The sequence below is a fragment of the Marmota flaviventris genome, chromosome 9, assembly GCF_047511675.1.
Source record: "Marmota flaviventris isolate mMarFla1 chromosome 9, mMarFla1.hap1, whole genome shotgun sequence".
Taxonomy (NCBI): Eukaryota; Metazoa; Chordata; class Mammalia; order Rodentia; family Sciuridae; genus Marmota; species Marmota flaviventris.
In genome coordinates this window covers 33,854,809-33,870,827 of record NC_092506.1, presented here as the reverse complement: position 1 = coordinate 33,870,827, position 16,019 = coordinate 33,854,809, and the positions used below count along the sequence as shown (strand labels likewise).

Below are 16,019 nucleotides of genomic sequence, written 5' to 3'. Positions count from 1 at the left end.
CAAGCTTTAGGATCACAGGTGTGCATACAGCACCTGGCTCAAACGATATATGTAGAAATGAAGAAATATACTTCTAAATAATTCATAAATCATATAGAGTAAACTATAATAAAATGAAAATGATATATAAAAATAAAAATATAGCTTGTTAAAATCTGGGACATAAAATTAAAGCCATGCTCAGAAGTACATTTATTCCCTTAAATGTACATATCAGGAAAAAAGTAAGGGTGAAAAAAATAAATAAATAAGAATAGGTTGTGCAGAGGGTAAGGTTTTAGGTAGGAAAAAAAAAAAGAAAAAGAAGAAATAAAGGCATTTTGGTCAAGGAAACCCATGAAGGCCAAGTACAGTTAGCCTGGAGATTCTGAGACACAAGATTATCATATGGAGGGGCTGACAGCTAATGTTTCATTTGCCTTATTAAAGAATGGGTAAACACTAAAGAATTGTGTATCAATAAGTAAAACACTCAGAATTGTACTTCAAAAGCTTATCACCAGGGTGGAGTGTTTGGATGAACTACCTTCTCCCTACAACAACACATATCACTCTCCTTACTATAATGACTTAATATTTTTCTTTCCTGTAAGATTCTGTGAGGACAGTTTTATAAGGCCAGCAAGTGTATCTATTATATCCTCAGTGCCTAGGATACCTTAGGGTAGCGCTTCAAAGATAGAAAATGTCCCCAATATATTTGTTCATCAATTTAAAAAATGGAAAAAAAAAATAACAGAAAATGTAGAGATCAGTTAGAAAGCCATTGTAGTGGCTGAACTCATTTTGAGATTAATGAGTAGGACACAGGACTATAGTAGTTGTACAGAGATGGGAGTCTTGAAATATACATATGAATGCTTAGACTAGTGCCCTTCTCCATTTTATTTCCATTAGTCACAAATCATTAATTTGTTTCTTCATTCAATAACTTCATATTGAGTACTTCCAAGGTATATTCTGGACCTGGAGGTACAGAAGTAAACAAAACAAAGTTCCTATGAAGTGGAGCACATCTTCCAATTGGGCAACTCAGACAGTGAATAAATACGCATATGGTATAAGTAACTTGGAGAAAAATAAAACAGAGAAAGAGTGACAGAAAGGGAGGGGAGAACAGTATTCAAAGAGATAAGATGGTCCTGGAAAAGTAGGGATGTAGCATGTAGTAAAGTCTGCTTTCACTCTAAAGGAAATAAAAAGCCACTGGAGGATTTGGAGCTGAGGACTCCATCATCTGACTTCTGAACATAAAAGGATCACTCTGACATTAAGTGGAGGACAGATTGTAAGGGAACAGGGGTAGAAAGAGACAGACAAGTTAAGGAGTTAATCTATGGGTCATTTTGACTGTCTGTACTCCTCTCTTACCCAATTCCATATATGGTAACTTAATAATACCTCTACCACCTGTCTCCTCCTTTCCAAACTCATTATCTTCTACTTTCAAAATTATAACACTAGGCACACTCATTTGGGGGCTGTAAGACTGAAGAAGATAGGAGTTAAATCTTCCCATTCTCCCTTAATGGTTCTATTCATAATGTTGAATAGAACAGAAAGATAAATAGTACGTTTTTTAAAACAGAAATTAAGCAGTTTAGTTGAAGGTTTGGGTAACTTGTGGCTGCAAATGAGAATAAAAAAATGATCATAAAATGCTTATTTTGAAAGTCTTTGATAATTGTGGAATTAATGCACATCAACAGATATAAATCTAATCTTTGGAATGCTTGATCTTGACTTTGTTTCAAAGAAGCAGGTGCAATTATATTATTTGTTCATGTTATTTTAATTCACAGAGAACATATGGGGATTAATTTTTTAAAATATACCAAAACCCAAACAGGCAACAATATCAGCCAATAACCATATATTTGTCTTTTCTAATCAGAAAACTAAATTATATCTTTGCATCTCCAGAATACACAATAATTTTAGGTTCTTAAATATAATGCCATAGTCTTACAAAAGGTATCAAAGAGCTAAAGGCAAATTCTTAAAATTGAGTATTTTCAGTATTTAAGAACAGTAGTGTAATCTAACATGGGATTTTATTCCTAGAAAGTATAATCGGAATTAGTAAATATTGCAAGAAATAATGTAAACATTTACTATACCAGTATAAGTTCTAGAAATAAGAATTGGAGCTATGAGATTTAAACAGTTCACTTTCCTTAAAAAGGCAAAGTCTGACTAACTATATTCAAAACTGACTTGCTCATTCACTAACTTGATAAAAATTTTATTGATATTTGCTGAAAAAAATAAGGAGAAGGTTCAAAGAAAATAATACAGTTACAGATTATCATTAACCGTAAGTAAGACTATATAAAAGGCTTATTAGAGTAATAAATGTTATGCTATTAAAAAATAAGAAAATCAGAATTTTTAATTTTTATGTGTTTTTTTACAATTTATAATTATATAGACATTATGATTATCAGTCTGCTTAGAGAACTTCTCATTACTATTAATTTATCTTTCTTTGAAAAGCAAGAGGCTATATTTCTTTTATCTAGTGCATCTCAAATCTGTAACCATGAGCAAAACCTTGAATAAAGAAAAAAGCTTGTTATTTCTTTCAAGTTTCATTTCTTCTATTTTATCAAGGGGAATAAAGTCCTCTTAAAAATTGACCAATGCAATATACTCTGAATTCATATTCTCTTGGAATGGTAAATATAATAAAGTGAGAACCAAATGCTCAATGTTTATTTCATGCCAATCATATCCTGACTTAATTATAGTAGAAGGACTGATTGTACAGCAATTGTAAAAATGTAAATAAGGCTTTAAAATGAACTCAGGAATTATATTTTATAAGCAAAGCTTTGATTTTAATTTAAACAATTCTCTTAGGATATGCATTATTCAAACTGTTCTGCTTTCATTATTACTGAAATAGTACATATACTTCAGGAAACCAGGGACGAAAACACCTGTTTCTTATCAAATTACATCTTCTAATGATTATAATAATCTTAAGCACTAGATTAAATTTAAATTATAAATACTGTAATATTTGAAAGTTTAGATCATCAGATAAAAGTTCTTCAAAAAATTGTCAGTGGAAAGCTGAAATAAAATGTTACCTGTTTTAGCCCAAATAAACTTTCTAGTAAATCAGGTATCAAGCATCTTTATTAAAAATGCTTTTCACAACTTATCTGAATTTTTTTCCTATCTCAAATACAATATTTAATTATTTAAATTTGGAAAATAATTGATAACTAAAATTTAAAGGCTCAGAAACAGCTGTGGATATGTTGATATATTTCCTTCAAATCACTTGTCCATCTGGTTAACTTTTTATATATGTGAAATTAGGATAATACTAAGTATGTTTTGTAACTTGCTTTTTTATTAGTATCAAAATTTATGAGACATTAAAGTATATTTTAATTGAAAAAAATCAAAGCACTTTCAAATATCTGCTCTTTTTTCAAAGAGTGAAGTACATGCCAAGTTGAGTCATGAAGAGAAATGTCAGTGCGATTCGCGGCAGCTGCTCGCTTCCCTGGGAAGGAAGGGGCTGGTTTGCAGTACAGTAGCTAGCAAACCCCTCAGCGCCCCACAAAGTCACTAGTGGGAAAAGAACAAAGGGCTTTCCAAAGCAACTAACACAGATGTGCCCAAAGGCGAACTGTCAGAAACAGTTAAGATGACAGCTACTCACAGTTCATTATTTCCTTCTCACAGGTCACTGGGTGACAAGCTGGGTCAGCATGCTTTGTTGGCTGTCCCATTCCTTCCCCACCCCCTATTCAATTTAAATATGGTTAAAGGGCTCCTTTGGATAAACTAATGTAAACAAACACATTCCAGATACTTAAAGATGCCAGAATATGGCATTTATTTCATTTTGGACCAAACTTGGAATTAAACGTACACACAACTTTCTTTATTCAAGAAGAGAGCAAAAACATTAAAGTGTGGCTAAAGGAAACAAGAAAATATGACCTATTGTGAACTAAGAACCTTATATTTAAGACTTCATATAGTAAGATATTTCCCTTTTCTCCCATGGAAGAATTAATTTTTCCATGTGAAAATAAAAAATAAAAGTAAAAAAAGAAAGAAAAAAGAAAAAGAAAAAGGTCAACACCAGATGGTTTTCTGAAATGTTTGAAATGTACATTACACAAAATGAATCCATAGGTAGTTAAGCCTAATTTGGGGTTATTGTTTTAGACTGTGTGTGTGTGTGTGTGTGTGTGTGTTGTGTTTAAGAATATAACTCAAAATACACAAGTTAAATGGTAAGCCTGATCAACTCTCATGATGTAACACACATGACATTTTAGTAGTTATTTAATATAACTATGTGTATGATACCATTCTCTTATAAAATCAGTAAATAAAAACTAATAGGAATGAGGGTAGTCAAGAGATCCACCTAGGCCTCAATTCAAATCCTCACTCCCCCATTAACCAGCTGTATGACTGGGCACATGAGGTTGCTACTCAGAGCTTCAGTTTCTGTATCTTAATTGATATGCACCTATGCCAGGTGCAGTGGTGCATGCCAAGTTATTCCAGAGACTTAGAAGGCTGAGACAGGAGTATCACAAGTTTGAAGCCACACTCTCAGCAACTTAGCCAAGAACCTCAGCAATTTATCAAAACCCTGTCTCAAAATTAAAATTTCATAAAAATATCTGGGGATGTAGCTCAGTGATAAAGCATTCCCAGGTTCAATCCCAGTACCCCAGTACAATAAACAAACAAATAAATAAGTAAAAGAGTACCTCTATCATCAGGTTATGATGGGTTTTTTGTTTTTTGGTGTTTTTTAGTTTTAGGTAGAATATTTTTATTTTACATTTATGTGGTGCTGAGGATTGAACCAAGTGCCTTGTGAATGCTTTTCGAGCACTCTACCACTGAGCCACAACCCCAGCCCAGGTTATGATATTAATACCAAATCAACCTCTCATGATATTATGAGAATAAATACTTAGAAAAGCAGTAGTCACATGGTAAGTATCCAACAAATGACAACTATTAGTCCTGTCGTGAAGCTGAACTGAATCACCAAAGTATGAAATACCCTGGATAATCATGACAAGTTATAGTCATATTATTAGAAAAAGACTTTTAAAAATCTCTTATTCAAAGGCAGTCCTCTGCAAGTCAGTCTAGACTGCAGATCTAGATAGTTGAATGCAACAGGAAATCAGGAGTTCATAGCTTCCCTTAATATGTCCTACCTCTTATTTAATTTTCACTGAATACTGAATATATTGCTAAACTTTTAGTTTTCCTTTTTAAATTTGTTCTTATCTAAAAGTTCCATTTCCAAGATATCAAGTTAAAATAATAGTCTCTATTTGAAAAGTTGAAGATTTTGAATAAATACTAAGATATGAGCATGAGTAGTCAAGCAGTATAAAGTAGTGGTTCAGAATAAAACGGAGCTAGGGGAACTCAGAGGCCTTCATCAAGTAATTGAATCTCTCCATGTCTCAGATGATGATTCCTCTGTTTCACTTACCTCATAGGTTTTCAGGAATTGATGTACTTAAAGCACTTGAGCAAAGTCCGTAAATTTGAGCTGTTATCATTTATAACCTACTGTTATCATTTATTTTCACAGATTACCTGCCACTACTTAACAATCTCTGTCTTCTCCCAAATTTGGCTATTGTAGTTTACTCTTTCTTTGGCTACTTCTAAGGAAGCACTTAAATTTTATCTCTCTCTTTTAATTATTTTCAATTACATATTCTTTATTCAGATTTTCTCATGAATATTTTTCTTGATGTGCTAAAATCCAATTTCCACAGCTCAGATCATTTCACATAATTTCTTTATGATGTGCTATGAATTTTTTCTTTAACTGAATTATCATTGAGAAAAGCAAGAAAATGTAAAGCTCTCTCTCAAAACTGCAATAGTATAACACAGATTTTCTTACATTTGGAAAGTATACAACCTAACAAGACAACCTAAGGTTCAAAGTAACCAGCTCGACAAATTCTGCATGCCTTCTAATTTTGCCCCCTACAGTCCGCCAAAATAAGAGGAAAGTGATTACTCTAAGTATTTTACTTTTAACTCAAAACAACTTTAGTAAAAAGAGGAAAAGAAACTGAAATAGCATCTACTGAGGTAAATTATGAGGGTAGAGGGGAAAGAAAGTAGATAAATCCCTATGGCTTTAAGGAGGGGGCAGGGATAGAAAGCAGGAAGAATGTATGGAGCCTAAAACACAAATCCTAAGAAAATCTCACTAAGAAGAGTCCCCTGGGCAATTTCTCAAGAAAGAAAACTCCAAATATGTTTACTAGTCAATTCCTATTGACTAAAAACTATAAATCAAAATGTAATAGTCCCTATTATCCATAGTAGATACAGTCTAAGAAACCCAGTGTTTCTGAAGCTGCATATAGTACTGAATCTCATATGTTTCTCCTATAAATTAATACTTATGATAAAGTTTATTTTATAAATTAGGCATAAAAAAAGAATAAGAACAATACTAATAAAATAGGATGCTGTACAAATATACTGTAGTAAAGATTATTTAAAATTTATGAATTGTCTATTTCTGGAATTTTCCATTGAATATTTCTGGCTCAGAGTTGATGTTAGGTAACTGATATTGGAATTATAGGTGAGGGAGAACTACTGAACAACCTTATTAAAAAATTCTTTTCTATCTCTACTTGTTTTTAGAATATTTTCACAACTACCACTTATTGAATGCTTACTACTTTATTAGAAATTGAAAGAGTCTTTCTTTAATTCTAACTCAGGTATTACAATATATTAGCTGCCACTAATCACATTTTTTGGGCGGGGGAGGTCACTTTTTCTAATACTATATGCCTTTTTCACAATGTTCAGTCATCAGATTGTGCCTCAGGGAAAACACAACCACAGACTGCAAAAGCCAAATCTCTCAATTACCCAATGCTCTCAGAAAAAATATCTCCAAGTTGGGGAACAGGGAAATCATAAGGAATCAGGTGAGTTAACAGAAGGGTCCTATTCACAATGGGGCAAGTGTTCTAGAAGCTGAAAGAAGAAGTAACCCATTCCTCTTTCCTCAGCAGAACTTAGTATTTATAAAGACAAAAGCCATGAATAATAACAACCTCAAACATTCTGTCAAAGAGGATAGAGAATAAATGATTGTCCAAAAAGAACAAAAACGGACTCAAAGAGCAGTATTATCAGTTCCCAAGTGCCCCAGGGTTCCTTGAGTTCCTACTTTAAATGAGAAACATCAGACAAAGACTGTTCCCAAGGGACTTATATTCTAGTGGTGTGAATAGCCAGAGTGGCCTGGATGTGTGGCTACAGACTTGTGGTCACATTGTAGAGCATCAGAGGGATGAGAATCTTGTATGTGATTTAAAGATAAGTAACAGGGAAAAGAAGACCTGGAGTCTAAATTTTCATGCTATCCAAGACAACATCATGATATGATATCATAAGATACTAAATGTACTTCTGTGCCTGATCAAAATAACAAAACCAAATAATAAAGACTGAGTAAAATGAAGAGTCATTTTTGCTATCTCTTAGGGGGGAAATTCCCCTCCTATCAAAATCCAGGTGGAAATATGTAACTTAAGAATAAAAAGTAGCTTAATTTAAATAAATACTATCATTTTTTTTCTTTTTTTATGCAAGAGACATTTTTCTCTTCAAGTAGTATATTTACATTTAGGAGTTCCTTTAAACTTTATTGACTATGATAAGAATTGTACTAGTTCTTTGAGAATATTTCAGTCAAAAGTAATTCAAGCAATTATAGATTAAAATTACATTTTATAAAGTCATTTTGTGATTTACAACATCAAATCTAACAATATAATAATAATAAAATTCAGCTTCCAATTAAGTAAAGAGAATTGGAGAAATCATTTCCATTTTTCAATCAAGGATAATTTTCAGTTGGTTAGCAGATCACTGATATTGCTCGTATCCTGGCAGTAGAAATGGTGTTAATTTGTAAGCCATCACTACTTGAGTTCATCTACTGTGCACTTAACCTCAGATACAAATATAATATTCTCCTGGTGGAAAATAAAAAGGAATGTTCATGGGTGTGGTCTTCTTAAAGACCTTTGGCATTTTCATAATTGGGTATATGCTCAGTACTGCCTTCACTTAATCATGTTATTTTATTGTATTTTAGTGAGATTCAAGGGAAGCAATCCATCCTCATTATGCTTTTGAAAAATTACATGTATCAATCTTTAACAAAATATACATGTCACCTCTCTTCATCAAATGTGACCCTAAAACTACACTGATTGAAAGCCAAAGGGCTGTTGAGGTATTTCAACAATCATCAAGAAATCAATCTTACATGAAACTGAAGGAAAACATCGAATGTCATTGAGCAATAAAGCTCAGTCTGTCAGTGCCCTACCTCTGAGCGGAAGCCTTAGGATGTTTCTCCTCCAGTTTCCTCACCAGTGCCACTGTCAGCTGCCCTATCTCCTCAGGAGAACCTTCTGGCATTAAATGGGTGTCTGACGGTTCTGGCAGTTGCTTCAGATCAGGGTTGCTGGCACATTTTTGCAGAACCTAAAACACGAAATATAGGAATAATGGAGCTAACTTCATTGATTGGAAATATCTAAACTATGTTTGCCAAAAACATAATATGCACTTTTCATGCTTTCTTCAGTTTTCATAGAGCATGAAATCACTTGTGCAGAGCCAGAACAAAAGAAAAGAAGGCAATCCAAAGATAAAGCTAGTATATCACCATTTATTTAATAAAATGTTTATATATGACTTTTATATAAATATAAATGTGCATATGGGTATTGAGGTTATATCTTAAACAATCTGTAACATTAAGTTGTGAATTTATGTTTGGTTCTTGAAAACAACTTGAACATATTTTCTCTTTTCAAAACACATTTTAGAGATCTATTTCTGTCTTGCCTCTGGCTTACTACACTCACTTCTTCTGTTAAGTTTCTGCCACATTCTTGATGAGCTGTGGTCCAAGCACCATGGTGAATGTGATACTCTGTTTGAGTCACATCCACTTGTACATTTAGCTCCTCCAGATAGGTCAGAACAAATTGAGGATAAGCCTGTAAGAAATGAAAGAATGAGTACCAGTTTTGTAAGTTGAAACCAAAAATCTATTCTATTAGAAAGATAGAATATAAATTTCATTAGTAGTAAAAAGATATTGATATGTTACTATTAATCATTACATATACAGTGTGTAATTCCTGTATTGTTTGGGAGTACTCTGTTCTGCTCTATAAAACAAAAACAAAATGGAATGGATGAAACTTATCTGGGTTAAGCATAGATAACTTAGTAAGCTGAGAAGCATCAGACAGAGTAAGCATAGCATGTGTCTGTGAACAGAGATAGAAAGAGATGGACAAAATAGACATTTAGTATTTTTAATAATAACTAAAGAAACAAATGTTTTTGATACACTAAACAAAGCTTATGAGGCACATAATGATCATGAGATATTTAATTAGCCACCCCATTGTTGACTCTCACCTGGGATCCTCTGCCAAATAATCCATCTCTGTTCATCAGGCTATGTGGCACTGCTATTGGACAAGCATTTACCAGCTTACATGAAGCAAGAGTATGTCACTGACCAGACACTTTTTGTCTATTAGGCCCCTTGCTCAAATATCAATACTGGTTTTTGAATCCACATCAAATGGGAAAAGTGATGCAGCACAGAGAAAGAATATGTAAATACAGAAGAATAAGATTCAGTAATATGGCTCTTTGACTCACTGGTACCTTATTTTAAATGTGTTAGTCTGACCATCTCTCTTTCCATATATTTTGCTTTGTGTTTTGAATTGACCCAATAAATTATGATCTGAGCATTTTAATTTGGTCTGTGCACCTTTCTGTTTCATGAGCTCTAGGACAGGGTACCTAAGCAGTATACTCACAAGCTAAAATTGCATCAAAGTAATTTCTTACATGATAATACGTTTATATCTGAATCCTTAAAACAGCCCTCTGAAATAGCTATTACTATTATTACTATTTTAAAGAAGAGGAAACAGACACAAGAAGGTAATCAATTTGTTCAGTGTCATTGTCATCTAGCTTATTAACTAGTCCAGAAAGCCTAAATATGCTGCCTCAACTATGATATAAAGTCCTTGCCATGTTTTTGAAAGTGTGCAACTAAAGTTTGAACAAAAATACAAGGAATCTCTCTCCTTGGTCTATATCCAAAGGACTTAAAAACAACATACTACAGGGACACAGCCACATCAAAGTTCATAGCAGCACAATTCACAATAGCTAAACCAGATGCCCTTCAGTGGATGAATGGATAAAACAATGTGGCGTATATACACAATGCAATATTACTCAGCAATAAAAGAGAGTAAAATCATGGCATTTGCAGGTAAATGGATGGAGTTAGATAAGATAATGCTAAGTGAAGTTAGCCAATCCCAAAAAAAGCAAATGCCAAATGCCGAATGTTTTCTCTGATATAAGGAGGCTGATTCATAGTGGGATAGGGAGCGGGAGCATGGGAGGAATAGACAAACTCTAGATAGGGCAGAGGGGTGGAGGGGGGAAAGAGGGGGATGGGGTTAGAAATGATGGTGGAATAAGATGGACATTATTATCCAAAGTACATGTATGAAGACACGAATTGGTGTGAATATACTTTGTATACAACCAGAGATATGAAAAAAATGTGCTCTATATGTATAGTATGAATTATAATGCAGTCCACTGTCATATATAAAAATTAATAAAAAAATACAAGGAGATGTTCAGTGTACAATTCAAGACACTAAGGCTCTTACTATTCTGGAAAAAGAGATATTAAATTGAATTTTATTAGATATGTATAAGCAAATATACACACTACAAATGCAAGGCATTCCAGAACCATAAATGCGTGTTCATAAGGGTCAGAAGTCAATCTTAAAGTTCTACATACTGTATGATTCCAATTGTTGGACATTCTGGAAAGGACAAAACTAAGGAGACAGTAGAAATATCTGTGGCTGCTAGACATTAGAGAGAATCAAGGGATGAATAAGTGGAGCACAGAAAATTAGAGGGGGCAATTAAGCTGTTCTCTAAAATACTATAATAAATGGTGGATACATGTCATTAGATATTTGTCCAAACTTACAGAACCTACAATACTAAAAGTGAACTGGAATGCAAACTACAGTCTTTGGGTGATAATGACGTGACAGTGTAAATTCATTGATTGCAACAATAAAGCCATTCTAGTGCAGGATGTACATAGCAGAGAAGGCTGTGAGTGTTTAGGGGTACAAAGGATACAGGAACCATCTCTATCTTACACTTGAATCACTAAAAATGCTCTAAAATGGACTGTTTTTTGAAAAATGTAAGAGAAAAATAGATAAATCATACTATATCAAAATGTTTGTGCTACAAACAATGCCACCTAAAAAGGGAAAAAGACAATCTACAGAATGATAAAAATGTTCACAAATCATTTGTTTGATAAGGGATGTATATCTAGAATCTATAAAGAACCCTTATACTAAATAATAAAAAGACAACCCAATGAAAACATGACCAAAAAAATTGAACAGACATTTCTCCAAAAATGATATACAAATAGCAAATAAGCACATGAAAATATGTTCAACATCACTAGTCATTAGGGAAATGCAAATCAAAACCTTAATGAGATCACACTTCATACCCACCAGAATGTCTATAATCAAAATGACAGAGAATAAGAAGAGTTGGCAAGGATGTGGAAAAGTTAGAACTCTTATAGGCTGATGGTAAGAATGTAAAATTATGTAGCCATTTGTTTAGAAAACAATTTTTATATGTTAAAAGTACAGTTATTATATGATCCAGAAATGTACTGTTAGTTATAAACCCGTAAGAAATGAAAGCATATATCCACAAACTTCTGTACCAATGTTCATAGCATCATTATTCATGATAAGCCAAATAGTGAAAGCAAATAAAATGCCCATCAACTAAAAAGCGGATAGATAAATCTGACATTTTCATACAATGCAATATATTCAACAGCAAAAAGAAATAAATTATTAACACATGCTATAACATGAATGAACTTGGAAAAATTACGCTAAGTGAAAAAAAAATCAATCATACCAGACCACATATTCTATGATTCTTTTTTATAAAATGTCCAGAATAGGCAGAGCTATAAAGAAGGTAGGAATAGTGCAGCAGTCAGAATTGGAGAAATATGTGTTAAGTACAGGTGTCTTTTAAGGAAGACCAGATGGTTTAAAATTAAATTGTGGTAATGGAGGGATAACTATGAATATATTGAAGAATAGTGATGGGTACAGTTAAAATGGTGGATTGTATGGTATTTAAATTCTATTTCAATAAATCTATTTTGTGTAAGGAATTCAATATAAAAAATTAAAGGGCAAAGTATTTCAAGATTTAAACCAGAAAAAATAAAGATATACAGGAAAACATGGAGAAAAATGATGCAAATTAAAAGCATGGTAAACATAATTTTTTGTTGAATCAATCAATGAGTGACTATCAAAATTTTAAATGTGTATTCCCTTTGCCTTAACAAACATACATGCATAAGAATGTTCATTGCAGCATTGTTTACATTTACTTAAATGTGCATCACCAGAGAAATTATTTAAAAAGAAAGTAGCTTAGATATAGATGTCAATAGGGGAATATGATCACAACATGTTATAAAGGGGAAAAAATTGGTCACAAAGTCTTATGTGTGGCTATGTGCAAGTGTGTGTGTTTGTGTGTATGTATTTGTATCTAATTAACCAGGAATGATATACCATCAATGATAATATTTGAGGAAGATGGATAAGAGGTACTGTTGCTTATTATTGCAAAAAGTTCTTATTTATTAGAGCCTTTTAAAAACTAACATATGTTACTTTTATTATTTAAATGAGAACTATGAAATTTATGTACATAACACCTAATAAGTTCTGTGAAAATATATATAAACCTGCTATTAGTGAATAACAGGGAAATAGAGATGAAGTTTGAGAAGAAAGGACTTTACTTCTCATTAATATATCTTTTCTTATACTAACTTATCATGCATATATTGCTTTTATAACAGTATTTTAAAAACAATTAAAATAGTTTCTTTATTTTCTTTTTTTAAGTGCTGAGGATAAAACCCAGAACCAGGCAAATACTCTACCACCAAGCCACAGCTCCAGCCTCAAAATAGTTTCTTTATTGAACATAGCCTTGGGAAAAGATTTTTGAATTACTAAGTTAACCCGAAATATTAGTAAAAAGAACTTTAATACAAGAAAAAAATAGGATTTTCATTTTACCTTGAAGTTTCTATTGCATTGCTATTTTTTCTTATGTCAGCCCTTATATGTTCAAGAAAATGCAACTGATGAAAAAAATGATAGATGATGTAGAAAGACTATTTTACACTGGTTCTACAGCAAAATATCAAAGATCAAATTGAGCAACAAAAGACAACTGTATTTTCAAAAGACAACTGAATTTTTAAACTCTAGATTCTGTATTCCCTTTTAGTCAGTGCTATGGTTACCTCCAACTCATATGAATGAGTGGAAGACATAATACCAAATATGTTCCAAAATATTAGAACATTAAAAGGATCAACTTATAAAAAGCAAAATAAACAATATCTACTTTCTAAGACAATAAGTGCCCAATGGCATGGCTCTGATGGTGGCAATCACAAACCAATTCCTGGTTACATATTAGTGTCCTCTCATACAGGTAAAGGCATTTTATATAAATTCACTTTTAAGATATACTTTCCTAATATTTGAAATTGAGGATACCTGGAACATGGGAAACTGTAATATATATACAATGAGATGGTAGGGTCATGATGTGGGTGAACATTCTGCTAGGCATTGCAGAAGCAAAGACCAAAAATTCTGTAGCAACAAAATGTCATGGGCTTTGTTTCTTGGAGTTGACAGACTAGCAAAGGTGGCAGACACATATCAAAAACAAAGTGATGAGTTGTAATCCATCCCCCCACCATGCATTTGGAGGCATATACAAATTGTCTAGGCACTTTCCCTTGGGGATCACTCTAAACCATTCCTTCCCCAGGTGATGGTTATTCTGAACATGTGATAACACAGCTCTTCAGTGGTCTCTAAGACAAAGTGAGCTTGCTCTGTAACCAGGCACCCACTGTTTTGGTCATCAGAGGACCAATATAAAAGACTCCCTTCTCCTAAAGCTGGAACTCTAATCTTTTTCTCATAGAGAGTCAATAGCCTAATATTTCAACTTTTCCTCCTTTCTACTGCAGCATACATCACCCTAAATTGACCTCCAATGTCTTAATCCTTTATTCCGTTCAAAGTCCATCAGTCCTTTGGATTCACTGCATTCTTATCATTCTAATCCACTTTTCACTACCAGAAGATAAACTTTAACAAAACACATTTTGATCACAGCATTACCACTTCAAAAACTTTAAATAGTACCAGTACATACTGATTAACATACTGCTGTCCTACCCTGATTTCAAATTCCAGCTATTCTATTTACTGACTTTGTGACCTTGGGTAAGTTCTACTACCATGAGAGAAGATTTTCTGTTGACAACTGAAAATATATATATATAAAATTTCATATTTATCAAAATTCATCCCAGAACACAACAGTAACTGGGTCACAAAAACTACCCCATGCACTTATGAATACAACAGTAACTGGATCACAAGGAAGTTTTTGTGTCCCAGTAGTTTTGGGGGGTAGTTTTGTGATCCAGTTACTGGGGCTTAGGAATCATTTTTAACATCCCCAGGATATTCCCTCCATGTACAGTATAGAGGCCACATAGTTGACCTAACTCTTGGGCTGAGTGTTTATGTCCTTTAGAAAAGTGCAGTAGGCAGGTGGCAGGATCTACCTGGAAATTTTAAACTCTAGATTCTATATCTCCTTTTAGTCAGTACAATGGTTACCCATGTTTGTAAAGAGTGTCCCTTTCCCACCATGGTAATTATAATGTTTATCACAGAAAACTTAGTAAATAAAGGAAAAGAATTATCCATCCTCCCACTGTCTTTTTCACTTTTAAACTTCCAGTTGTTTCTGTGCTTATAAATCTTTACTTGGTGTGAAATAAATCAATATAAATACTATTGTTTTCTTACCTCATTTTTCCCAATTAACAACATTTGCATTTTCATCTCTAATTATAAGTTATCCTACATTATTAGCAATGCCAACATTTACTATCCATAATATCCATAATGAAGATATCTTTACACAATCTAACTAGCTTACTTAACTTGCTTTCAGTTTTCACTATTCTAAACAATGTTAAAATAACCATCCTTGAAGATATATTATAATTAATATTAATATATTAATATGATTAATTCCTTGGGGTAAGTTGCTGTAAGTGGGATTTTTAATTCAAAAGAATACAATTTTTTAAATGATTTTGATAAATGTTGCTAAACAGATGCTCAAGAATATTGTACCAGTCTCTTAGATTGTCCTCAATGTTCCCTGCTTCTAAGTGTTCATATCTTTGTATAGTCCCCTCCCACATTACATGGGGTTGACCTATGTGACCCAAAGAATTTGGCAGAAGTGGTGGATGCCACTTTTAAGATTATGTTACAAAAGACACTGCAGTTTCCACTGTGTTGTCTTGCTTCCTTCCTCTCCCTCCCTTGGTTCACTAGCTTATGTTTTGAACAGCATTCTGGAGAGGCCCACACAGCAAGGAATTAACACCTCTGGTCAATAGCAATGTGTTAGTGTATTTAAAGGTCAATTGTCTTCCAACTTTGATCAAACCTTAGATGATTGCAGACCTGCTTTACATCTTGACTGCAGTCTCATGGGAGACTACCTAGCTAAGCCGCTCCAGATTCCTGATCCACAGAAATTGTGAGGTACTAAGTGTTTGCTGCTTTAAATCACTATGCTTTGGAGATAATTTGTTACATAGCAAGAGAAAACTAATACTAACAGGAAATAATTATGTTTGTTCTCTAATGTCTTTATCAACATTGAATATTCCTAATATTATATATTTC

General features: G+C 33.1%; 1 protein-coding gene across 1 annotated transcript in view; it reads right to left on the bottom strand.

Annotated features, from left to right (window-relative positions):
* Nucleotides 1-16,019, bottom strand: part of Dcdc1 (doublecortin domain containing 1) — a 451,021-nt gene that overhangs the window by 194,295 nt on the left and 240,707 nt on the right. The window contains 2 exon segments of the mRNA XM_027936717.2: nucleotides 8,390-8,547; nucleotides 8,934-9,068. Of these exon segments, the coding sequence (XP_027792518.2) occupies nucleotides 8,390-8,547; nucleotides 8,934-9,068 (293 nt within the window).